Source organism: Macrobrachium nipponense, chromosome 6 (genome assembly GCF_015104395.2).
Source record: "Macrobrachium nipponense isolate FS-2020 chromosome 6, ASM1510439v2, whole genome shotgun sequence".
NCBI classification, from domain to species: Eukaryota; Metazoa; Arthropoda; class Malacostraca; order Decapoda; family Palaemonidae; genus Macrobrachium; species Macrobrachium nipponense.
This window is the reverse complement of record NC_061108.1, coordinates 26,430,943-26,458,357: the sequence shown is the minus strand read 5'-3', so window position 1 is coordinate 26,458,357 and position 27,415 is coordinate 26,430,943. Positions and strand designations below refer to the sequence as shown.

At 40.3% G+C, this 27,415-nt stretch overlaps 1 protein-coding gene across 1 annotated transcript in view; it reads left to right on the top strand.

Annotated features, from left to right (window-relative positions):
- LOC135216469 ((E3-independent) E2 ubiquitin-conjugating enzyme-like) overlaps window positions 1–27,415 on the top strand; it is a 561,446-nt gene that overhangs the window by 94,744 nt on the left and 439,287 nt on the right. Inside the window, 1 exon segment of the mRNA XM_064251838.1 lies at window positions 367–534. Within this exon segment, the coding sequence (XP_064107908.1) occupies window positions 367–534 (168 nt within the window).

Sequence of the window (27,415 nt, the reverse complement as noted above, 5' to 3'; positions counted from 1 at the left end):
TTGTGGAAATTTCTAAATGGCAAGAAGTTCGTGGGTAGTGGTCTCACTCGCCCTAGTTACCATACCAACACCCTTCTTTTGTATTTTGGTGAGCGAGTCAGTTATACTGACCTCTTCTTTATTTTGTTTATTCTCTGGTATTTTGTTAGCTCATTTACCTAAGAAATAATGAACTAAAGGATTATTTCGCGCAGCGACATGAACCAATCGCCCAGAAATAGATTTTTCCTACGTCAAAATCCTTTTTTTAATCCCAGTATATTGCATTAGCTTTTTTATAGTTTCTCTAAATATTGTTACCATTATGTGGAATTGTAGTAGTGTCGATAACTGTTCTCTTATTAATCCAGTATGTAATTTTTACAGGAATTTACTACAGATATTGCCGTAGCACTTGATTCCTGGGTTGGGATGGTCCACATGGTCAAGTGTCGCCTTGTTATGGTGTGTGGGGATGGCTCAAGATGTGTCATGTCAGACAATGAAGCTCTGGAGTTGGATGATATGCGAGATTCCAGAGATAGGGTTAGATTGGTAATTGTCATTCAAGCTCATGGTAATACTGTACTTTATGTATCCATCCCCCTGTAGCTTTTTGGAATTCCTTTGCAAGTTCTTTAGTTTTCCTCATGAACAGTACTTCTGTCAATTGCAGCCTGTTGTTTTGTTAATTCTTAATTCTTCTTAAATATCTTTATCCAGAAGCATTGCTATATGTAAATTAGAAGTATTTTACTGTATTTGATGAAGTTTCTCTGTTTATTACTTCAAAAACTTTATGTTTGCTGCTGTTCTCTTTTGTTGTTTGCAAGCGTAGCTGTTCAGTGTACAAAACAATATGCTTTAGACAGAAGCTCTTGCACATTTGTTCTCATAGGTAAAGTTTGCATTTATAGAGAACTTTATCAGTGTTATTACCTTGGTTGCATTGTTGTTTACTGTGTAAAGTAGGATTTCTATAGCATTCTACCTCAGCAAATCCAAAATGGCTGTTTGAGCACAAAAGTATTGTCAGTACTTCCCATAGTCCAATGAGCACAAAAGTATTAAGTCAGTACTTCCCATAGTCCAAGGGAGAGATTATGGTTTAATTCATGAAACTAATTAGTAACATATTTTAATTGATTAAATAGAAATCCTGAAATAATACCATAATTTTTCATGGGTTTGCAGGTGAAGACAACAAAATATTTTAATATATATATATATAGTTGTCATTGTTGATTTGATGTATAAATGCTTTGACATTATACATCATGATTGTGTCTGTTTTATGATAGGAATAATAATGATATGTTTCATTAAAAGTAATTACTGCCTTAGCTGCATTATTTTTAAATAGGTTCTTCTCTATATTTTTTTATTTATGATTTTCTCATTGTTGCTTAAACTGGTGAGCAATGCACCAAAGGTTGGCATGCCTAAAATAGGTAATTTTTAAAGTTAATTTTAATTTTATTCAAAGATGCCGGAGGCAGTAGCTAAACTTTTGGAGTATAACCCTGTAGAGTTTCTCAAGAGTAAAGTTAAATTCTAATTCCTTGGTAGGCGCCGTGACATTTCGTCTGGGACTTCAGACATCCTCTTAGGCAGAGGTAGGTGATGGACAGAAGCAAGAGTCTGTCTGCTATTGTACTGGTGGTGCAGGAGGGGTCTTCATGCCGCTGCTTGTTCATTGGCTAACGACTAGCGAGCTGCCTCATGATTGGCTGCCTGGCTGTGGGCTCAGACCAGTTCCCGAGGGCATGCTCAGCAGTCATGCCAATCTTTTCAGTTGCGAGACGTCACACTGGGCTTCATTTTCATTGTTCAATGGCTGTGTGACATCACTGGTGGTGTTATTGATGGTGTTAGAGTCGTCTTCAGTGTTATTTTCTTGAATTGGGGTGTTTCTTTGCATGCAGGTCGGGAGCAAATAGGCCTTCTGGGTCATATTCATGGAGGGCTTTGGCTCCTGGATGAGTAACGCCTCCAGAAGATCCAGATGGAGAGGTTCAGGTGCTCTTCCTATTATCCTAGTGTTGTGGATACTGCAATCATGTGAGATTGTCTCGGTGGGCAATGAGGGCGTGATTCTTGATGGCCTCCTTTTGGGTGTGACAGGAGATTCTCTTCGCAAGACGCATTGTAGTCATTCAAATGTACTTCCCAGGACATCCTCGGGCGGGGCATATATATCATGGTATAGTACGTTTGTCTGCTTGAGGGGGTCTCCTGATGGCAGTGAGGGGCTATTCTTCATGATTAGATCTCTTGTTCCCCTGTTTTTGTAATATAAGGTCCACCATCTTGCCTTCTTCAGTGGGGAGGATATTCTTGATGATTTTCCTCATCGAGTTCTCCCCCTCGCAGTACTGAGTGTGCACTCAGTATCCCTGTTGAAGCACATTCCTAAATATCATCATCTCATAGGCAGGTATGGCAAGCATTGATGTCTTCATCGATGGCTAATTCTACATCCAGGGGTTGTCACTATCCAGTTGGTCTACATCAGGGTCTTCATGATCAGGGCTGAGGAAATCATTCTCAAGGGATCCAGGGTGGTCTGCTTCAGGTTCCTTGCTGACATCTCCGGTGCTCGGGCGTCTTGTTAATGTCTGCGCATTCATCCATTCATGCCGTAGTCGAGCATTGTCCTTGTACAGTTTTCCTTTTGAAAGGGCCTTCTCCCATTGTTCTACCTAGGAGGACACACCTCAAGCTTGATAGAGCTTTGCAGATTCTTGTTAACAACAGATATACTAATAAGCTCACTAACCAAGAAGTGTGCATCGATTGCCCTCGAAAGATAGTACTCGAATGAGGAAGAAAACCCATGACCCTACCCTACCGAGAGCATCAAGGTATATCATAAGGCCTTCATGCACTCTTAGCTCAGCACCGCGAGGAGAACTCGATGAGGAAGATCATCAAGGAGAACATCCTCCCCACTGAAGAAGGTAAGATGATGGACCTTATAATATATTACAAAAACAGATCAAGAAATTTAATCATGAAGAATAACCCGTCACTGCCATCAGGAGACCCCTCCAGCAGACGAACGTAGTATACCAATACATATGCCCTGCCTGAGGATATCCTGGAAGTACATTTGAATGACTGCAATGTGTCTTGCGAAGAGAATTTCCTGTCACACCCAAAAAGGGGCCATCAAGAATCATGCCCTCACCGCCCACTGAGACAATCTCCTGTGACTGCATTAACTGCAACACTAGGATAATAGGGAGAGTACCCGACCCTCTCCATCTGCGCCTTCTGGAGGCGTTACTAATCCAGGAGCAAAAGTCTTTCATGAATACGACGCAGGTGGCTTTTTTGCTCCCATTGACTAGTCCAAATTAAGCCAGCGTGACATCACACAGCCATTGACCAATCCAAATGAAGCCGGCGTGACTTTACGCAACTGAGAAGATCAGCACGAGTGCTGGGTATACGTTTGGGAACTGATTTGAGTACACAGCCAGACAGCCAATAATAAAGCAGTTCACTAGTCATTAGCCAATGAAAAAGCAGCGGCATGAGGACTCCGCTGCACCACCAGTACAAAAGCAGACGATCTCACCCTCTTGCTTCAGTCCATCACCTACCACATCACGGCCCATACCAAGGAATTAGAATTTAACTTTACCCTTGAAAAACTATGGGTTATACCCCGAAAGTTTAACTACTGCCTCCAGCATCTTTGAATTAAATTAAAATTGACTCATAATTACCTATTTTAGGCATGCCAACCTTTTGGTGTGTTGCTCACCAGTTTAAGCAACAATGAGAAAACCATAATTGGGAAAATAGAGAAGGACTTATATAAAATTAATGTAGCTGAGGCAACAATTACTTTTGATAAAACATGTTTAAAAAAGGGTTTACTTCCAGCAAAAATAAAATAATAATAATAATAATAATAATAATAATAATAATAATAATAATAATACAGTGGTACCTTGACATACAAAATTAATCCGTTCTGAGGCGGCCTTCGTAACATGAGCTTTTCATATCTTGAACTGCATTATATGTGTAAAATGCCTAATCCATTCCAAGCCCTACAAAAACACCCCAGTAAATTTTATAATAAAGCTAAATTGACCGATAAACAATGAAAAATAATACAACAGTTTGGACCATTCAATACCTAACTTAATATGTACTACTAATATGTACCTGTAAATAAAGTGTATTAGTGTACATGGTATACAAGAAGTACTGTACATACATATGTACGTATGTAGTAAAATGTGGAACCTTACCTTTCGAGTGAGGCTATCTCCGACAGTGGCAACAGAGGAGGAGGACAAACGGCAGAAAATTTGTTACGTAGTATGTACACTTAACGAAACACATTAAAAATGTCAGGAAACAAACTAAACTTTACGAAACATTAACAAAACTGTAATACGTACTTAACTTTGCAAAAACTCTTGAGTAATTTTTTTTTTCCTTTTTTGATTTTTACATTTTGTTTTACTTTTTATACTTTACGGTTTTTTTTTTTTTTTTTTTTTAATTTCAATTTCTTTACCACTTTCAACTTTCTGTTTTTTCGTAGTATCAATTGGATCTTCCTTTTTGCTTACTCCTACTAAAGGCCTCTTTAAAAAATAACTATCCAAGGAAGACTGCTTCTGCCTACATTTCACAATGTTCCTGAAACGACTCGGGCAAACGTCATTGAACTGCGCAAGCATACGACCTGTGTAAACCTTTTCAGGGTGTGTCTTTTCTACAAATGATTGCACCTTATGAAAAGCAGCTAGAGCATCCTTAATTTCTGCCGTTGTCATAGGATCATCCTCCTCCTCCTTGCCACTGCTAGAGAACTCTTCTTGAATGACGTTATGTTGCATGGCCTCCAACTCCTCTTGGTGCTCCTCGAGAAGGTCATTGATGTCGTCCTCGTCGACGACCAGCCCCATGGACTTGCCGAGTGCAACGATCTCAACAAGATCTAATTGCGAAACAGTTTCAGGATCGTCATCTGTTCCTGAATCTGCAGCACCAGTTTCGCCCATGTCGATACGGCATCAGGCCAGAGTTTCCTCCACAAAGAATTCATGGTTCGCCTCAAAATCTCCTGCCAAGCTTGATTGATGGGTCGGATGCATATCACAACATTGAAATGCTCCTTCCAAAATTGACGCAAGGTGAGGTTTGTGGTATCGGTGATGTCGAAACATCTCTTGAAAAGATATTTCGTATACAGCTTCTTGAAGTTCGATATCACTTGCTGGTCCATGGGCTGGAGGAGAGGAGTGGTGTTAGGCAGAAGATAAAGAACCTTGATAAATGCATACGCCGCTAGGATATCTTCCTCGAGGCCAGGAGGGTGAGCAGGGGCATTGTCCAACAACAGCAGACATTTCAGAGGGGGCGCTTCTCTTCCAAGAATTTCTTCACTGTCGGGCCGAAACACAGATTTACCCACTCGATGAACAAAAGTCTCGTTTCACCCAGGCTTTTGCATTAGCCCTCCACATCACTGGAAGTTTCTCCTTTAGCACTTTATGGGCCTTGAAGGCTCGAGGAGTCTCCGAATGATAGACAAGTAAGGGCTTCACCTTGCAATCCCCACTGGCGTTCGAACAAAGTGCGAGAGTAAGCCTGTCTTTCATAGGCTTATGCCCGGGTAGCTTCTCTTCCTGCGTGATGTACATCCGACGAGGCATTTTTTTCCAAAAAAGGCCAGTCTCATCACAGTTGGCGACTTGCTGAGAACTGTAGCCTTCGTTGATCGTCATCTCGTCGAACGTCTTAATAAAGGCTTCGGCCGCTTTCGTGTCTGAGCTGGCCGCCTACCCATGGCGCACCACCGAATGGATGCCAGTCTGTTTACGGAATTTTTCAAACCACCCATGAGAAGCCTTGAAGTCTGGGGTTGACGTCGATGTCCCTTCTCCTCCGTCGTCTTCGGCCTGGGCAATCAAATTGTCGAAAATAGCGCTGGCCTTGTGGCAGACTACCGTCTCAATTATTGTATCGCTAGCGATTTCTTTGTCTTTTATCTAGACAAGAAGCAGCCTTTCCATCTCGTTGTGCATGTGGCTCCTCTTGCTAGACAAAATAGTGACGCCCTTGGAAGGTGTAGTTGCTTTGATGGCTTCCTTCTGCTTAAGGATGGGCCCTATTGTCGATGGATTTCGGCCACATTCCTTGGCGATCACACTCAATTGCTTGCCAGCTTCATACTTCTTGATAATCTCCATTTTTAAATATGCAACTGACCTGTCCGTTATATACATAGCTATATTCTCTGACGTCATGACGTCACGACAGATTTTCAAAAACTCGCTGCAATCGCCGACAGTTGGTCAGGTGATCGTTACCTGTACGCCCTCTAGATAGTTACCTGGAAACCTCAGATTTTCTCTGTCGCCCGAGCCGGCAACATTATCGTTGTTGGCTCTTCGATAGGATTTTCACTGCTCGCTAGAGTATTTCATCAATTGGTGAAGTATTGTTTTGGCTTTCGCTGTTATTGACTTGGATAAAATAGGATCTTGTTTTGGATTACTCATTAAACAATGTCGGACTCTGGAATTGTTTATCGAGTCTGCAGTAAGGGGAGGTGCAGAGTTAGACTTCCAAAAGCTTCTCTTGATCCCCACACACTTTGTGTGAGTTGTAGAGGTCGTATTTGCACAATTGAGGATAGATGTGAGGAGTGCATGATTTTGAGTGATAAAGAATGGAAGGAGTTGGACAGGTATGTCCGTAAACTTGAAAGAGATAGGGTTAGAAGAACCAAGAGTTCCCTTTCCCATTCATCTATTAGTCAGGAAGTAGTAGACAACCCCGTAGTTCCTTCTCCTGTTCCTACTGAATGTCCCTTAGTAGAGGTAGCAGCTCCCGAACCTGTCATCGAGTCGGGGGCGAAAGACTCGGGTATTGCAGGTATTCAAGCTGTACTTGAGAAAATGGGGCAGCAAATTGCCTCTCTAACTGAGCAAGGCAATCGTACCTGGACAATTGTAAGTGCATTGAGTGCTGGTACAAAAGTCAGTGTCAGTGACAAATCAAGTGTTAGTGTCAGTGTAGTGGAGGGTGTGTCCGATCGGTCCTGTCGCACTCCTAGACCTAGACCTCTTACAAGCTCCCAGACCCAAAGGAGACGTAAAGTCGAAGGGAGGCGAGAGGCTCTGGTATCCGGTCGGGCGTGCCCTCGAGCAAACCTGTTGATGCCTCCCAGGTTGCTTCAGACAGCCATAGAAAAGGCGTGTCAAGTGCTTTTGGTTCGTCCTCCGATGACGTCTCCCCTCGTCGAGGTTGGTGGAGCTCCACGTCTTCTCGACCTCTCAAGAGGAAGTTACCTTGAGGTGATGCGGTCGCGTCTGTTGAGCAACTCCCAGGCTGCAGTCACTGGAGTTCTCCGGAGAGGTTTTCATCATCGGAAGCTTCCCCAGCTAAACAGAGCAAGGTAATAATGACTCCTGCCTCTCCTGCTGCTCACGCTCCCAAGGTTGATAGCATAGATTGCAGCTTAGCAGCTCCATTGCTGCACGCTCCTCATCCGCCTTCTGATTGGGAGGAATCGCCAAACGAGTTTCCTTCAAAGCCCCAGCGTCCTCAGGAATCCTTAGCTGAATTTGCTCCGCCTGTTAGAGATCGTGTGGACGAATCGGACGCGACATCTTCGTCCTCTACCAAGGATATGCTGCAAGGAATGCAGTGGCAGCTGTCAGCACTGATGGGAAGGCTGCAAGAACCGAAGCGTCAGCATGACGCTCCGGGACATATGGAGACATCACTGAGCGTCAGCAGCAAGAGGCGCGTGGACAAGCGTGACGCTCGCAAAGCACACAAGCATGAAGTGTATGCGCATCATGCTCCCGAGCATGACGCCAGTGCGTGTGCAAGGAATGAACGTGACGCCGACGCTTGTAAGCGTGACGTTCCAGTTGACGGGAGTTCTAAGGAACGCATCGATACCAGCAACACCCCAGCTATTGCGACTGCTGCATCGTCCGACATGGAGCAAGACGAGGATAAACCATCGGAAATGTTAGAAGTAGTTTCTGAGTAGGAGACGAAAGAACAGGCTCCCCCATCAGACTATAAGAACCTTATGCTTCTTTTTCCAGAACTTTTCGAAGCAGACTTTAAGCCCGCAGCCCCTCGTTCTCCCCTGTCCCAATTCCTTTGTGGGAGAACTCAGAAGAAGTCTTCTTTTACGAAGATGGTCCTTTCCATTTCCGCAAAGAAAGCTGTCGCGAACATGGACGAGTGGATGAAGGATAAAAAGGAGCGGGGTAAAACTGCATTCAGTTTTCCCCCTGCAAAATTGGCATCGAAGTCTAGTGTTTGGTATGAGAATGGAGAAGTCCTGGGCCTGGGAGTACCTGCCTCCTCTCGGGCAGATTTCTCCAGTATCGTCGATGCCAATCGTAGACATGCCATGTCTTCGGCGAAGATTCAGTGGACAATGCAAGAGTCAGATCATTTGCTGAAGGGCGTGTTCAGGGTGTTTGAGGTCCTGAACTTTCTTGACTGGTCTTTGAGCGCCCTCGCCAAGAAAGTGGAAGCGAAGGACTCCCCGGGCGTGGCAGGTCTCTTAAGTGTTATGTCTTGTATGGACAAGGCGTTACGAGATGGGACAAATAAAGTAGCAGCTATTTTCACGGCGGGAATTGTGAAGAAAAGGTCCCTCCTCTGCTCCTTTATGGCAAAAGGGGTCAAGCAAGTGCAGAGAGCAGAGCTTTTGTTTGCCCCTTTTTCTAAATTCCTATTCCCTCAAGATATGGTAAGGGATATTGCCATCTAAGGCAGCCAGTGGGGTTTTACCTTCCTCATTTGCAGCCAAGAGAGGGAAAGAGGAGTAACAGCCTTAACAGTCATTTCGTGGCAAACAGTCCCGAGGGACGTCACGAACTGCTAGGAAGTCCTCCAGAAGAGGCAGCAAGCCTCCTTCCAAGAGGAGGCCATGAAGTGAAAGTCCTCCAGACAGAGATAAGAGCCAGGCTATCCATGTTTTGGGAAGCTTGGAGAGACAGGGGGGCAGACAACTGGACCCTCCAAATCCTGAGGGAGGGCTACAAGATCCCGTTTTCCACCAAACCTCACACAGTATTGGATCCCCTCAATTGACGGCAAGTTACAAAGACGTCAGCAAGAAGCTTGCGTTGAAGGAGCAAGTAGAGCTTATGCTCTTAAAAAAGGCGATAGAGCCTGTATCACCGCAAGAGAACCCGGGGTTCTACAATCGTCTTTTCTTAGTACCCAAGAGCTCGAAAGGATGGAGACCTGTCCTGGACGTCAGTGCCCTGAACGCCTTCTTCGTAAAGACGAAATTCACGATGGAAACAAAGCAATCAGTGCTGTTGGCGTTAAGACCAGGAGATTGGATGGTCTCATTAGACCTACAGGACGCTTACTTTCACGTCCCCATCCACCCGAGCTCTCGGAAATACCTCAGGTTCATGTTCGAAGGAAAGATATTCCATTTCAGGGCGCTGTGCTTCGGGCTCAGCTCAGCACCTCAAGTCTTTACAGCAATTATGGCGAATGTAACCAAATGGCTGCACGAAGGGGGAATCCGAATCTCGCTTTATCTAGACGATTGGCTTCTCAGAGCCAGATCCAGGAAGCAGTGTCTGAAGGACCTAGAAATAACCGTAAACCTAGTGGAGGAGCTAAGATTAGTTGTAAACATGAAGAAGTCTCATCTGGAACCTTCTCCATTGATCATCTATTTGGGAGTTCTGATGAACTCTCGGGATTTTCGGGCTTCTCCCTCCCAGGAGAAACAAGACCGATGCCTGGCTCGAGTGCAGGAATTCCTGGGGAGACAACAATGTTCGGTGAGGGAATGGATGAGTCTGCTGGGGACCATTTCCTCGATCGAGCAGTTCGTCTCCCTGGGAAGACTGCACCTCAGACCTCTGTAATTTTGCCTCAACAGGAATTGGAAGAGGAAGGAACAGCAGCTTTCAGACACCTTTCCCGATTTCAGCCAGAGATGAAAAAAACGACTTGAACGTGGGTGGCTGAATACCAGCGAGGCTGGGAGAGGGAGTCTCACTTCAACACGTGAACCCAGAGCTAGTATTATACTCAGACGCCTCCGACCTAGGCTGGGGGGCAACACTAGGGAACAGAGAGATTTCGGGGCGATGGAACGAGGCTGAGAAATCGTGGCACATCAACAAAAAAAAGCTGATGGCAGCCTTTCTAGCTCTGCAAGCCTTCGAAGAGTGGGTGTTGGACAAGGTAGTGGAGTTGAGCATGGACAACGTGACTGCTCTAGCATATGTCAAAAAGCAAGGAGGCACCCACTCCTTTTCCTTGAACGAAACAGCCAGGAATCTCTTGTTATGGGCAAAGGACAGGAATGTTGTTCTACAAACAAGATTTGTGCATGGAGCTGAATGTGAGAGCGGACCTGTTAAGTCGAAAGAACCAAGTCCTTCTATGGGGGTTATGGGGTCAACCCTCCATAGACTTGTTTGCGACAAGCAAGACGAAAAGAATGCAAACGTTCTGCTCTCCGGTTCCAGACCCCCAAGCCATAGCAGTGGATGCATTCCTCATGGACTGGAAAGGACTGGATCTGTACGCCTTCCCGTCTTTCAAGATTCTGCACAAGGTGGTGGTGAAATTCTCACAGTCCGAAGGAGCCAGAATGACCCTGATAGCCCCGTACTGGCCGACCTGAGACTGGTTCACAGAGGTGATAGATTGGCTAGTGGACGTTCCAAGGACCCTTCTGTTACATCCAGATCTGCTCAAACAGCCCCACTTCGAACGGTATCACAGGAATACCCTCGCTCTGCATCTAACTGCCTTTCGACTGTCGAAAAACTTCTCAGAGCTAGAGGCTTTTCGCGAGAGGCAGCAAAGGCTATTGCCAAGAGCGAGGAGGACGTCGACCATCAACGTCTACCAGTCGAAGTGGGAGGTGTTTAGAAACTGGTACAAAGAGAAGAAGGTGTCCTCGTCCAGCACCTCTGTGAGCCAGATCGCAGACTTCCTTCTTCATCTGAAGCTTAAAGTAGGTCTAGCCACGACTACAATTAAGGGATATAGAAGCATGCTGGCTTCAGTCTTTATTGGACTGGACTTGTCTAGAGAATCAGGACTTCATGACCAATTAGATCTTTTGACACTTCGAAGCAAGAGAGAGAGCAGGTGCCAGGATGGAACCTGGATGTTGTGTTTAAAGTTTTTGATGTCGAGGAAGTTTGAAAACTCATCCAGGAAAGCTCTTTCAGGGACTTAACCAGGAAGACGCTTTTTCTGGTTGCTCTCGCTACTGCAATGAGGGTAAGTGAGATTCATGCGATGGATAAAAAGGTGGGAATTAGTAAATCCAAAGCAGTTTGTTCTACCACCTTATGATTCTTAGCCAAGAACGAGACCCCCGCTAACCCTTGGCCTAGATCTTTTACTATTCCTATCCTTATAGACTGCAGGCCAGGAGCAAGAAATGCCTCTTTGTCCGGTGAGAGCCAGGCAAGTTTATTTGCAAAGATGCAAAGAGGTCAGGAGGGAACCTTTGACAATTTATGGTGCTCCGTCAAAGACCCCAATAGGAAACCCTAGGAAAAATGGGGAGAAGTAACCGCTCTGAATCCAAAGAACGCTATGGCCTTCTTTATTAGAAGCGTGATAAAGGAGGCTCACATTGAGTGCAATGAAGATTTGTACAAGGTACTAAAGGTAAAAGCTCATGAACTTCGAGCAGTCTCTACATCAATGGCCTTTAGGAAGAACCAAGTCCCCTAAAGCCATCTTAGAGCAATGTACTGGAGAAGCAACTCCGTCTTTTCTTCATTCTATCTTAAACAGATAGAAATGGTCTATGAAGATTGCAGAACCCTTGGACCGTTCGTAGCCACTGGCTCAGTGATAGATGAAGGAGTTGATGTCTCTAATCCTACATGCTAGGCCCTTGATGTTTTTTATGGTTGTCTGTTGAAGGCTAGGGAGACCTTCAACAGTCGAGTGCATATGTTTTTTTTTATTTTTTTAATTTCTTGTAATGTGAGTATTGAATGGTTAGGTGGTTTTTTTGCCTGTTTAAGCCCATATCAAGGGCATAGGTTGTTTTGTCGCATAGAGGTCACGTCCCGTCGACAAACCCCTTTGAGCTCTTCAGCTACACAGGTCACATCCCTAAGCTGGAGCTCCTAAGGAGAGCAGACGAAAAGAGGCAGTACTTTTGAAGTCGGCTCCCTTAGCAGGTAAGAGTCAAGAGTTACCTTACGTGTAGTTGTTTAACAATGATGTTGCTGTCTCTGACCCTCCTCCAAAGGTGTCAATCAGCTATGTATATAAGTGACAGGTCAGTTGCATATTTAAAAATGACATTTTTATTATAAAATACATTTTTAAATATAAACTTAAACCCTGGCAGTTATATACAATCAGAAACCCACCCACCTCCCCTCAGGAGACTAGAGGGCGAGAAAATCTGAGGTTTCCAGGTAACTATCTAGAGGGCGTACAGGTAACGATCACCTGACCAACTGTCTGCGATTGCCACGAGTTTTTGAAAATCTGTCATGATGTCAGAGAATATAGCTATGTATATAACTGCCAGGTAAGTATATTTAAAAATTTATTTTTTAATAAAAATGTCATTTTTGTTTCCAAAGAAAGCATCCTCTTCTTTCCGTGAACTTCAACTTTCTTGGGACCCATGACTACGTGTATACTGTACGTAATTAAGTTATGTAGTATACGTATGTAGTAAAGTTCTCACACAACACGATAAAGTAGTACTACAATGAAATCACTAACGAATTTATGTTAATAAACAAAATCATATAGAACGAACGAATTATGCGTGCTTACGATAACGATGCTGCTGGCGAGTGGCCGAAAAAGCATGCCGCTATGTATGTAGATGCATGATGGGATCACGGGAGAGATGCTGACCAATAGGAGAGCAGGATCTTATGGTGGTGACTAGTATCAGGAACCAATGGGAGAGCGGGAGGATGGTGCCGAGTCTAATGAGTTGGCAACGCGCGAGTTTTAAAATTGTTCTCGGTGGTCTGGGCAAATCTCGGGACTTTACAGCAACAACCTTTCGTTTCCTGAACTTTTTTCGTATGTAGAGCCAAAAAAATCTCTGTATTTGCTTTTGTAACTCGAATTTTTCGTAAGTTGAGCCTTTCATATGTTGTGATACCAATAATAATACGTAATAATAAATAATAAATATAAAAGTTAAGCTAGTTATGTGAAGCTTGAAGGCATCTTTTTCAGCAAGACTGCCAAACTCTAATTTCGATCTGATCTGGATTGATATGAAGTTTACAAGGTCATTTGCTCTTTTATATAGGTGTACAGGCTGCATGCAATATATGTACTACAATAATTTTTTTGGGACATCGTAGAAATGAAGTCATGTTTTTGTTATACACACTTCCCGATATGGCCATCAGTTATTTTGACTACAACATTATTCCACAAGCATGGAAGGTGGCTTAACAGTTTCATTATGCATTGCAACTTGGGCTTCTTTAGATACAGTCCTCCAGGTTTCCTTTCTGACCTTATACCTGATTCATACAATTTCAGTGGCTCACCTTTTCTCTTATCCTACCATCATTTAGTACATTTCTTCCTTTTTAGTTTAACAAATCAGTTGGTTTCTGTTTCCCCCCCCCCCCCCATCCTTGTTAACTTTATTGGCCCATCTTTTTTTTTTCTCTTTTGCTCATGTTTACTTTCAATTCTCTCCTTCTGCAAACATTCAGATTCTGTCTCTAGTTGCAAAATAAGCTAGTTCACAATCTATTCATGACATATTCCTATCCTGCAGTGTTGCACTTACATTGACTGTCCGTCTCAGATTCTTGTTATACTTAATCCACAAAGGTATTAAAACCGGTGTTGGAGTCCTGGTGCACCTTTGTCTCAGCTTCACATATGCACCAAACTAGTTATTTTTTCTGCTTATTTTTTCTGCTTACAAACTTCATATCCAGCATAGAAAGCATTTACCTCTCCTGATTCACCAACATATTTTTCTTTACAATACATCATCAGTACCCTCTATTTTAGTTCTAATTTTTATCATGTTTTTCTCTTTATTTCCAAACTTCTCACATAATAGATCTGTAACAAATGCTTGGTCCATACTCCATTTTCTTAGTTTAAATCCACACCTTTAAATCTATTAATGCTTCTGTTATACATTTCACTTTGTTCATAGTACGGGGAACAGACCTTCGGTCTTAACAATAGGATAGATAACCTTCTAGCACCAGCTGGAAACCAGTTAAAAATAATCCAAGATTGTAAAGCAAGGACTCTGTGGCATTTGGCCATTCATGCATATACGAGGTGGAAGCTGGTCACCGACCTGGCTTGGAACATCATGACGCATCCGTCTTTCTGTAACCACCTTGGAGAGTTACCTAACTTCATGGTTTATTTCATATTGATCCAACCCAGAAGTCCCATGAGCATCAATGTTTTTAGACGACTTTCCAGGATTCCTGCATTCAAGTTCCTTTGGGAAATGCAAACTGCAGTAGATGTGTCTTATGCTTTTACCTCTGCTTCATCATTGGCTGTGTTATGTGTAATGCTGGTTCATATCCCAAGGGGATAGTATTATACCTCTTCAGGGAGAGAGAGGCCAGCTATGTTTTGTTCTTTAGCATTTTACCTTTGTTATATTGAAGATATTTTGAAAACATATGTATTGTGGCATTAATGTTTTATTTATCTTTGATTTGATCTAGTTACACATTTTTTGGGAATGTGGTAATGTTTAGTCTTTAAAAGTTTTTGTGTTTCTGGATGTTTGAGACATTAGGTGTTCGTGTTGCAGACAAGGTTTTTATGCTAGGATTCAGCTTTCTACCATAGGAGTATTCCTACACTTCTTCAACACAAATTTTAATGGTGGACAATCTCCAGTTGTGTTGTTCCTGTCTGCTTGCAGGACCAGTCATGATTGTCTATCGTCTCTTTTCCGTAATTTTGGTGGGGGAGGGGTGTGAGTCATACAGCTCACTCCCTTACCTTTATCATTACAGATAAATTTTTCTTTTTGCTCTCACATGATAGAAGATAGCCTCTTTCCTGAGGGAGACAACATGTTATTTGTTTCTATACAGGTTCTATATACGTAGGTCTGGAACCCAGTCACTCCTGTTGATGGTGTGTTCCTCGCTGTCATTGGAGCCTTTGTTGCTAGTCAACAAAACTGTCTTCATGCGGGAATACCAACCTTACAGATGGCTTTTCCAGTGTGTGGATAGCGTCTCCCTCTGATGTTTCATCATACAATGATGATTGACTGGGTACTCCCTTTTGTCATATGAAATAAAATTGCAGTACGGTTTTGTTTGAATGTTTTTCCGCACTTACACACATTGTTTTATCTTTCCATGTACATGATGGAGGTCTTATTTTCTCTGTTCGCCTTCCAGAGTCAGGGGTTGAGAGACTTCTAGGCAAAGAAAGATCATCTTCTCCCTGACGTTCTTACTTGGACTGTTGTACGTATCATGACCGTGTATGTGATTCGTTGTATGTCCGTGTATGTGATGGAGGCCCTACTTTCTTTGGTTGAGTTGAGTTCATAGCCTAGCAGGTGGTTGAGATCTTAGCCTAGCCAAACTAGTTCAAAACTACTTAACCTAGCCTAAGTGGTTGAGTTCTTGGCTTGGCCTACTCTATCTACTTGAAACTGCCTTATTAACCCTTAAACGCCAAAGCGGTATTTTAAAAATCGTCTCCCGTATGCCGGCAGCGTTTGCGAGTGAGTGCCGAAGCAGAAAAATTTTTTTTTTTCAAAAAATCACAGCACGTTTAGTTTTCAAGATTAAGAGTTCATTTTTGGCTCCTTTTTTTGTCATTGCCCGAAGTTTAGTATGCAACCATCAGAAATGAAAAAAAATATCATTATCATATGTAAATATTGGGATATATGACAGCGCAAAAAAAATTTCATATATAATTGTACACAAATCGTTCTGTGAGCAAAAACGGTTAAAGTTAACGAGTTAATTTTTTTTGTTGTATTGTACACTAAATTACAATCATTTTGGTAAACAGGAAGTCCGCGGGTTACGACGGTGTCGGCTTACGACGTTCCGAGGTTACGACGCTTGTCAATAGACGTTATTTCCAGGGTTACGACGCATGTTCCAGGGTTATGACGCCTACAACGCTCATCTGAGAGATGAAATTGATACACCAAAAATGCAAAATAATATTTGAAGGTTTTTTTTTATGAAAAATCCCATAAGAATGCAGTTTACATAGTTTTCAATGCACCCAAAGCATTAAAAGTAAGGTTTTCTTAGGAATTTTGACGATGTTCCGGCTTACGACGATTTTCGGCTTACGACGCGTCTCAAGAACGGAACCCCCGTCGTAACCCGGGGACCGCCTGTATAACACATTGTAAAACGATCAAGGCAACACAGAGAAAATATTATCACAAAATGATGCATAAATTTGTAATGTAAAAAAGCTGTTTTTCAAAAATTCACCATAAATCGAAATATTGTGCTAGAGACTTCCCGTTTGTTGCAAAATGAAGGTAATTAATTGAATATTACTAGACTGTAAGTGCTGTAGCTTACAATTGCAGTTTTCGACCAATTTTGGTCGAGTTAAAGTTACCGAAGACGAATTTTTTCTATTTATCGTTATTTATATGAAAATATTTCAAAACTGATAAAAGCTACAACCATATGTATTCTACATGAAATTGCGCACATTTTCATATATAAAACTTTGTGTAACGGCTAATTTAAAATGGTGCAAACATTACGACAATAGGACGAAAAAGTTTATGATTTTTTTGGAAGAGTTACCGCGCAGACGTAAGGAAAAAGTTTATTTTATAAATTAACCATAAATTGAAATATTGTGTTAGAGACTTCCAATTTGTTGCAAAATAGAGGTAAATGATTGCATATTACTAGAATGTAATAGTTTTAGCTTACAATTGCGTTTTTCGACCATTTCGGTAGAGTCAAAGTTGACCGAAGGTTGAAATTTTGGCACTTATCGTTATTTATATGAAAATATTTCAAAACTGATAAAAGCTACAACCATGGGTTGTATTTTGTTGTATTCTACATGAAATTGCGTACATTTTCATATATATAAAACTTTATGTAACGGCTAATTTAAAATGGTGCAAACATTACGACCAATTCGGAACAAAAAAACGTTTTTTTTTTTCATAAATTCACCATAAATCGAAATATTGTGCTAGAGACTTACAATTTGTTGCAAAATAAGGGTAAATGATTGAATATTACTAGAATGTAAGAGTTTTAGCTTAAAATTGCGTTTTTCTACCATTTCCGTCGAGTCAAAGTTGACTGAAGTTGATATTTTGGCACTTATCGTTTATTTATATGAAAATATTTCAAAACTGATAAAGCTACAACCATGGTTCTTTTTGTTATATTCTACATGAAATTGCACACATTTCCATATAAAACTTTATGTAACGACAAATTTAAAATGGTGCAAACATTACGACAATCGGATGAAAATTTATTTTATTTTTTCGGAAGAGTTACCGAAATATTGTGCTAGAGACTTCCAATTTGGTGCAAAATGAAGGTAATGATTGAATATTACTACAATATAAAAGTTTATCTTACAATTGCGTTTTTCGACCATTTCGGTAGAGTCAAAGTTGACCGAAGGTTGAAATTTTGGCACATCGTTAATTATATGAAAATATTTCAAAACTTGATATAAGCTACAATCATGAGTATTTTTTTGTTGTATTCTACATGAAACATTGCGAACATTTTCACATATAATACTCCATGTAACGGCTAATATAAAATGGTGCAAAAATTATGTCAAAGTGACGAAATAATTTCCGAGATGTGTCGCTGATGCTATTTAGTGCGAGAAGAAAGAAATTCGCGCTTGCGTGCCTGGGTAACGATTGTAAACAAAACAACGCCTTGATCCGTGAGCTCCCAGCATCCCCCAAGTCGCGTGATTCAAAAGTTTTTGCCTAGTAGGCCTATAACTATTTTTCCGCGAATTTTTAAAAAAAAAGCTTTTTTATATCGACGCCCACCATAGTCCAATCGGCACCCAACATACATTTTATATCGACGTTTAATATGTCTAAGTCGGCGTTAAAGGTTAACTGTCCCTGGCCTAGCCTAAGTGGTTGATCCTTAGCCTAGCGAGTGGTTTAGTTCTTAGCCTAAGCGAGTTGTTTAGTTCTTAGACTAGCCTACGTAGTTCATATCTAACCTTAACCATCTTCCCTAGCCTAAGTGGTTGAGTCCTTAGCCCTAGCGAGTGGTTTAGTTCTTAGCCTAGCGAGTGGTTTAGTTCTTAGCCTAGCCTAACGTAGTTCATATCTACCTTAACCATCTCCTAGCCTAAGTAGTTGAGTTCTTAGCCTTGCAAGTGGATGGGTTCTAAGCCTAGCTTAGCATAGCTTAGTTAGGAGGTCGAACCTTCCATTCCATCTAAGCTTAGCCTAAGTGGTTGAATTCTTGTGTAGCAAGCCTAAGTGGGTAAATTCTTAGGCTAGCCTAGCTTAGCCTACAATTGGTGTGCTAGTTCAAACCTTCCTCCAGTGATTTAGCCTAGCCTAGGTGGTTGGGTCCTAGCCTATGTTGGAGTTCTTAGCCTAGCCCAGCTGGTTTGAGCTTATGCTGTTTGGGCTTTCTCTTCAAATTCCCAGATGTTCTTCTGCTTCTTAATTCTGCAAGAAGATATTCCCACTCTTCAAGAGTTTTGGGATTGGGTTGTGTTCGAGTCTTAGCTTAATCTACCTCTTCATTCAAGTAACCAGATCAGTATTGTAACTCATATCCTGGTGTTCTTATCTCTGAAGTAGTTAAGGGGGCCGGCCGGAACCCCTATATAGGGCGAAAAATGCAGTCATGAAAAAATTCATGGAGCTTCATATGGCAATTGAGAATACGTGTACGAAATATTTCGTCAAAAAAAAAAAAATTTTTCCTCTTACTTTTGTAGTTACAGGGTAATTAGTAATACTAACTCAATAAGCCTAAAACATTCATCCTTACAAGAAAATGCAATATTTCTTCTGGTAACGTAAATTTTGATAATTATTGTCAACAAAATTGTGAGAAATGGCATCTTTAGAGATTCCGTGGGTCGCAGAGGGGAGTATCAAGTTCAACCATGATCAGTATGAGCACAGACTTCAAGCAGTCTACATGTTCGAGTTTCACCTCTGACATTCACTTGCTTTTACATATGTTTATCTATGTTTCGGCAAGAATTTCATCTTGCCAATGAGGAAAAGACAAGGAAAACATCTCGCTAACATAAAGACGAAGAAAATTCACTCTAATATGATTACAGAATATCATAATATATGAGCAAAGGGATCTTAATTTATGATAAATTACATAGTTTTGGTTTATTAATACCCAAAAAGGAATATGAAATACATAATAATCATGATTTATTAACATTGTCTTTGTAAAAAGAGAGTACAACTTCGAATTTCACCTCTTGACATTCTCTTGCATTTACGTTTGTTTATTTTTGTTTCGGCAAGAATTTCATCATGCCAAAGCAGAAAATACTAGGAAAACATCTCGCTAACATACAGAAGAAGAAAATTCGCTGTAATAAGCCGAGTTAGTGAAGGAGAGAGAGAGAGTTGTGTAGGAAGGAGTGCTCCGTCTTGCCTGACGCAGTGCCCCAAGCTACGATATATGAGCAAAGGGATCATCATTTATGATTAAATTATGATAAATAAAATAGTTTTGGTTTATTAATACACAAAAAAGAAATATACATTCATAATAATCATTATTTATTATCATTGTCGTTATAAAAATACGAAGAAAAACTTTGAACGCCCGTATCTCAAAACTATAGTTATTGACCTTCAAAATCTATCATCTCACTTAGTTTTAGAGCTATAACATTGGAATTTGGTATATAACTCGGAAAGCATTATAGAACAATCAAATAAAGCCCATTTTTTTGACCAATTTTTTTTTGTTTTTTTTTTTATAAATTTTGTTTTCCTAATTTATAGGGTTTATTTTTTTACCACAATGGAAAATAAAATTCATATCTAGCAAAAAAAATGACTTTTAGAAAAAAAACTCCTCATTTGATTGGAGGTCTACATCAAGTCTATATATGGTAGTAATCCCAGGTCCTAATATTAAATATCAAGGGAGGAGATAGAATTTGAACAATGGTTATTTTCGGGGTAAATCGCCCTGGCGCCACAAAACCGAAGGTCAGAGGCGAAAATCATATGTGGTTTGGAGATGTCCCAAGTCACCTTATTAAGTGCTATGAATATCAAAGTCCTGTCCTTAAAAAATGGCATTAGCCAGCCGGCCCCCTTAAGACCCATCGTAGCCCTTTGATACATTGCTCAAGACTGCTACCATGGTGGTTACTTAGTCAAAGGCAGGGGAAGGGCTTGTCCTAGCATCATAGTATGTCTCCTCTGATGAGCAGCATACTGATTGTATGTCATCATAATGATTCACCTCATAGGATGTCTCCGTTGGAGAGGCACATTTCCTGGGCAGCTCAAGGACTTCTTCCCAGTCTACAGTGCAATTACTTTGACAATGTGGAAATTTTCAGTAGGATATTTAGAACGTATCTGTGCTGAGTATTTTGTCATTGGACATTCCCTTGGGGTGCCCAATTATCTCTTCTGTCTACTTGAAAAGACCTAGTATGATAGACTTCTTCTCTTCAACAGAAGCTAGAGGTCTTCTATTCATGGTCCCAGAATTTTTCGTTGGAGAAGACGATTCCTTCCTGCCGCCAGCTCCACTGGTTGACAGTTGAGATGCACCAGTGGGCGATCAATAGCTCTGTGGAGCTCATGACCAGGTACATTCCAGGCAGGAAGAATGTGGTGGCCGACAAGCTGAGTTGTCGGAGTCAAGTCCTAAGTACGGAAAAGGCAGTTTCACCTTGGGGAGACCCATGTTAGACCTCTTTGCCACTCGCTTCAACAGGAAGCTGGAAGTCTACTTCTCGATGATCCCAGATCCTCTTGCTCTGGCAGAGATGCTCTACAGCATCCATGGGACAATCTCAAGGTGTACACCCTCCCTCCATTCTGCCTGATCCATCAGGTCCTGAACAGAATAATGAATTTAGGAATCTCAGGATGACCTTGGTGACGCCTGCCCTGTGGGGCTACAGGCAGAGTTGTTGTGGAAAGCTTCCTCCAGTCGGTAGGGTCTCTATCGCTTCATGGCTGGAGACTGTCAAGTATCGCCTGAGAGAGAGAGAGACTTTTCTCGCAAAGCAGCAGGCCAGATGTCCTGCTATCTCAGGAAGTCTTCATCAACCATGGCAAGTGGGTCGTGTACTGTGATTTGGGTCATCGATGGGGTTTCTCTTCAATTGGAACTTCAGTTCAGCGGATAGTGGGTGAGTTATGATGCTAAACACACCAGGGGTTGGGGTCTGTGGCCTTTGAATTTGTCCCAGAATTTGTAGCTAAGACTCAAAATCCCATGGTTATGATGACAGATTTGCCTCATTTTCAATTCCCTCCCTAAATGAGTTTGTGTAGAGCAATCCATAGGAGTTTTGGCATGTCCTGTCAGAGCTCGGCACTGCTATCCAAAAAGGACTTCTAGCTGGTATAATACTCTTCACCTTATAGTACTGTAGTTCTGTGCAGGCTAGAGCAGATGTCATTAGAGCAGGGGTGTCAAACTCATGGCCCGCGGGGCAAATGTAGCCTGCGAGGTGCCAAGAGATTTTTCAACTTGAGCTACTATGACTGTTAGAACTGATGGAAAATTTAACTAAGTTAATAAAACTGTAATATATAATTGTGTATTGTATTATTCGGTAAGACCAATTTTACAAGTCTAATTCAGATGAACCCAAATAATGTATTCTTGTTTAAACCAGGATGACCAGCAAAATAAGTTATAATCTTGTCTGGCCAATAAGTAATTATCAGATCTTTGATGGACCTCGAGACCATAACCAAGTGCATAATTGGCCCTAGAAAGGATTTGAGTTTGACACCCCTGCATTAGAGGAATGACTTCTCTCTGGCATTTAAGAAGAACTTGTCTGTTCATAGGATTTTGATTGCTGGTTCCTGGCTTCAGCAGACCACATTTTGGGTCCAGTGGTGGCTCCCCAACAAGTTGTGTAACTCATCCAGTGCCCCTGGTGGGACAGTTTGTATCTTAATTAAGATAATTGTGTGAAGAGAGAATGAGTGAGATGGCTGGTCTCCTGCTTTCTCTTTTTTTTTTCCTTTCTTCTTCCTACAGGCTGGCTGAAGAACAAGACATGTTCATAAGCAGGAACTGGTCTGATACAGTTGTGTGTGGCAGCCCTATTGGTTGCAGTTATTTGATTCGTTCCTGTACAATAAACAAATCTGCTTTTCGGTAGCACTTACTCCTTTCTTTGACAAAGGGAGGGAGGAGTGATAACAAACCCGTGGGTGACATGGTTTGCTGCTTGAACAGACTGAGTTCTCTTTACCTTCCGCAAATGCGATGAATCTGGACATGTCTCATTGTGTTTAATCTCAGCAGGCTGAGTTTTTAGATATTCGCTTATCTATTCTCTCAGGAGCTCCGACCCCCTTCTTTAGAATTCAATCTTCTAGGAAGGGTGGTCAGGTGGGCTGAACCCCCAGTCAGTTCAGGGTAGTACTTGTGCCTCCCTCCAACTATAAGTCTATCCTATTGTTAAGACCAAATGATTCAATTAGCCTTACCCATTGTTAGTCTACATATAAAATTTGAATAAATGTGACTAGTAGGCACAAGGTTATAAAAGTCTTTTAAAAGCTTATTCATATGACTGAATAAACCTTATGTGCATGAGGTTGTGAAAAATTTGAAATAGAAAAAATTTTCCATTTTCTCCTCCGAAGACCTTTGTAGTTGTCAACTAAATCTAACATCGCATCCATTCACTAGACCTATGCCTTTAAATCTTTCAAAATATAAATTTAAGACATATGGTATTATAGTGGGAAGTTTCAACATTTTTAATTGATTTTTTTTCTATACTAATTTCTTGTAAAGTTTAGTTATTAGAGTAAATATTATGATAATGATAATATGAATGGGAATGTGAGGGGTCCTTTAAGCTGTAATTTAAGTTATACTAGTTAGAGAAGGGTTACATATAATCTAGGTATGATGAAGGAAAGAAAGTTAACAAGAAGTAAATAAGAAATACATGCAAGAAGCTTAATAGAGAATATAAGATTGTAGTTTAATAAAGAAATATTGGCTAGGTTCAAAAACACTAAAGTAGAGTATGCAAAATTGAAGGGTTAGGGATCAAAGAATATGTTGATAGTGTATGAGCTTAAAGTTGGTGAGAAATAAGGAATAAAATAAGTAAGGATTGGGAGGAGGAAATGTGAAGTTTAATGAAGGAAAAGAGATAATTTGAGAAGAGTATGTGCTTGTATATTGGAAGGTGGACAGGTGGCCAGGAAATTAGAAAAAGGAAAATTGAAAATGTAGGTAATTATGAGGGATTTAAGAAATATTATTTCTTTGTAGTACAATAAGGAAAAGTCAATTTAAGTAACTTAAGGTTTATGGAGGATAAAGTTACTGTTATATTGTGAAAGTCTATGATAGGATCTAATTAAGAAATTTAGACATATTGCAGGATTGAAAAGAGTTTAGACAAGGATACACTTATGTGAGAAGATGGAGCGCTAACATAAAGCTGAATGTGGCATGCTATATAAACTTAGAAAATGCAAGAGGGTGATCAGTTTTGTGTAAAGTGGAGCTGAGACAGAGGCACTTTACATCTCAATGGCTGTTTAATATCTACTGAAATGAGTTAATCAAAAATTTCAAAGATGGATATTTAAATGAGGAACAAAGTACTGGGGTAAGAAACAGCAAGAACATGGTTATGAGGATAAGTGGAAACCAGGAAAATTGAGCAGTGAATATTAATAAGAATGTTAGATGAAAGGAAGCATTTGATTTTGACTGGTATTTGGGTGGAGTGAGGTGGGTAACAAAATAATTGAAGCAAGGAAGATAGCAAGGTGTATGCAGACATTTGGAAGAGGATTGTCCTGTGGAAGCAAAGGTTGGAATGTTTGAAGGGGTTATTTTGCCATCTCTGTTATATGGAAATAAAGGGAAAATATTAAAGGCAAATGAAGGAAGAGGTTAAAGCTGAAGAGAGGATTTGTTTGCATAGTATAATAAGAATGCAAAGGATTTTTAGAGGAAGATTTTAGATTTAAGGAGGGCCTAAATATTTTGGCCTGTAAAATGGATGGTTATGATGTAGTGCATATTAAAGGGGCTCAGTACACTGTTGAAGAACTGAGGGGCTCTTTGTGTAGTAGTGTATGAATGATAATTGTATAGAGTTTTCTGTGTTATTGGTCACTGAATCAACAATGAAAGTGGCAGTGATCATGGTCTTGTTTTTCTGGTGAAGAAAGCCTATGTTTAGGAGAAGCAGCTAAGAAAATCATAATTTTTTTTATACCATTTGGTTTTTTCTTAGTCAGTTGTATATTATTTGTAATGCTACTTGAATGTCTATGTGCTTCAGCTGGCTTATTGTGTTACTTTCCTGCATGTATTGTTGTCTGTATTACATAAGATTAATATGAGTAGAAGTGTAGCTAGTACAGTTTACCTTATTATTTTTTTGTATGAAAAGTGTATTATTTTTATATTTCTTAGAGAATATTGTGTGGTATTTTATGAATAGCTTTTATGAAGTCGAGCATGCTGTAACTAGACTTGTATTTTTATAAATATTTGGTTTCTAATTGGTATGGATATATCTTGGTCTTTCTTTATCTCATTTGATTGCATGAGATGTATCAATATGTATGTGTATATTTTAATTATCCAGAGTTCCTAAACAGCTTTTTTTGGCCTCTTACAAACCATCAACCTCTATTAGGGAAGTATTTGGATTGTTATAGTCTGATGGAAAATGCATTCTCTCACCGAAAATGTATCACAAATGGAAAACAACAACCAAATGGAAATGTAATTCTTTTTCCAAAACAAGTGTATAATTTAAGCTAACAGCAGATAGAGATGTCAAGGTGTACCTTGTGGAAGCCAATGGAAACACTAATATGAACAGTTCTGATGACCTATATCATCAGAGATACCTAGGAACTTGTGACCCACAAATAAACCTAGCCATATGATACTTTTTGAGCTTCAGAAATTTTGAAGTATGAAGAGCAGTAACATTATAGAGCAGAGCAAAGTCTCACTGAAAAATGGCCCAGTGACATGTTTGCTATATTGGTCATCATTAATCCATAAGTTCTTTCTGGTGTCTTCTATCTTTGGTAAGCATTACTCTGGGCAGTGATCTTCCTTAAAGAACAAATATAAAGTGTCCCATGGAGATTGTCCTAGAATTGCAATGTTCAGGAGTAATATTCTTACCTCAGCACTTGTCCTCTGGGGAAACAATAGAGCATAGAAATTTTAAAGAATGTTTGTAAATATAAAGTTGTGACTGCCAGGGTTTTTGTTCATATATCTTTTATTCATAATCTGCACTTAGTTATTTGTAACAACCAAAAACACCATTAACTTGCCTGTTAAGTCTCTACAGAACAGAATACCAGGAAGAATTTTGGTAAAAACCTTCAGATACAATGACAAAAGTGCATGGTCAGTGGTTATACAGTGACAAGGGAACCACAATGTGCATGTAGGAAAAAAGTCAGATATTAGTATGTGATAGGAAGATATGGCTGTAATGAGAGGAATGATGTTGGAAAAACAATAATGGAATTCTAGAAAACCTTGGATTAGAGTTGTCAGACAGTGTTTTAGAGGCCAAGAGGGAAGTTTATAACATGTAGGAGTGGAGAACCCAAAATATAGTTGGATTTTTTTGAAGATGAAAAATTAATGGTATAAAAGCTTTGCACTTTTATACCAGGTAAGGTATGCTTAAGATGGCATAGACTGCTGCAAACCAAATTGATTGTGAAAAAAATAAAGATGAAGAAAGAGAGAGTCAAAAGTAAAAATATGGAACCAAAAAATTACGTAAAAATTTACTATGGAGAATATATCTCAGCACATATGAAAATGAGGTGATTAGAAGAGCTAAAAGAACACACATACAATAAGGAGTAGAAGTTGATGTAACTTTAAGCATATAATGAGACCAAGACATGGTAGTTGAATCAGTATGTACAAAGGGTAATTGAAGGGGAAAACCTTCAAGCATTGGTAGAGGACAGGGAAATATGTATTCAATAGGTAAACCTGGAAAAGTGGAAGAAGGCCAAAAGACTAGGCAAATGCAGAAAGGGAGATTTGGGAGGAGTGGAGTATGAAATTCAATACAACAAGAGGGAAGAAAGAAATTGCTTTTGAAGTGGATGAATGGTTGAATGGCATGTGCTCACATTATGACGTTGTCTTCTACTTCTTTAAATAGAAGATTGTTATTATTGATATTATTTTTGAAGTAGTTAATGAGATTACAGGGTCACATTACTTGACTCACAAGATGTGCTTGAAGGATTTGTCCTTGGATTGGAAGTAAAACTGGAACAAGGTAACTTGAAAAAGTTAGACAGTCAAGTGAGAGAAATGAATGAAATGAAAAAGGAAAAGATCAGTGAAACAGGGAATCTCCGCACCATCTGCAGTGTGACTTTGTAAGCGGCACTCCCGTACAGGGGATCTATCTATGAGAAGAGTGGGAAAAAGTGGTTTTGTTAAAATACTTAGTAATGTTAATGATATATTAGGGACTACATTTTTAAGGAGTATTTATAAGGGTTATAAGAAAAAGAGCTGCAACAACTTGAATGAAGTGGAAAAAATGCAAGACCTTGTAAATACTGTATCCAGTGAGTAAACAAAGCAAAACTTTATGAAGTTTGACTAAGAAAGGGAATACACTGGTATGCCAGGTCTAATACATGCATAGCACAATGTAGATTGCTACAAGGTGATTTTATAATGAGGGATAGGAAAAGAGATAGTTAAGAGAATAAAAACACAGACACTAAATCAATTATGTAAAAAAAATGGGAATCAAGATTGTCACTAAATATACATATTATTAAAAGGCAGTCCATAGAAACTGCTAGAAGAATGTAAATGAAACATGGTGGGCTATTATGAAAATGATATCAAGAAAGACAGAAAAGGTATTAGAATCAAGATGCTTTAGTTGAGGAGATGGAGAGAGCTTTCAAGCTTTTGCATTGCTCAGGCAAGTGAAAGGAAGCTAAAGTAAATGAGAAGTAGAGGAAGCTAAAAGGAGATGGCAAGGGCACAGAAAGGATGCTAAAAGATGGCAAGAGCAGAGAATATCAGTTGGAAGAAATTAAATTAGAATGCTAGAACATCACAGGGAAAATAGCAAAGTTATTTAAAAGAATAGAGATTCAGGAGCAATAAGGCAGATTTGAATCTTATGCATAGTGAAGAAATTTATAATGAACTGAGGGTGTTGGCTATATTAAGGG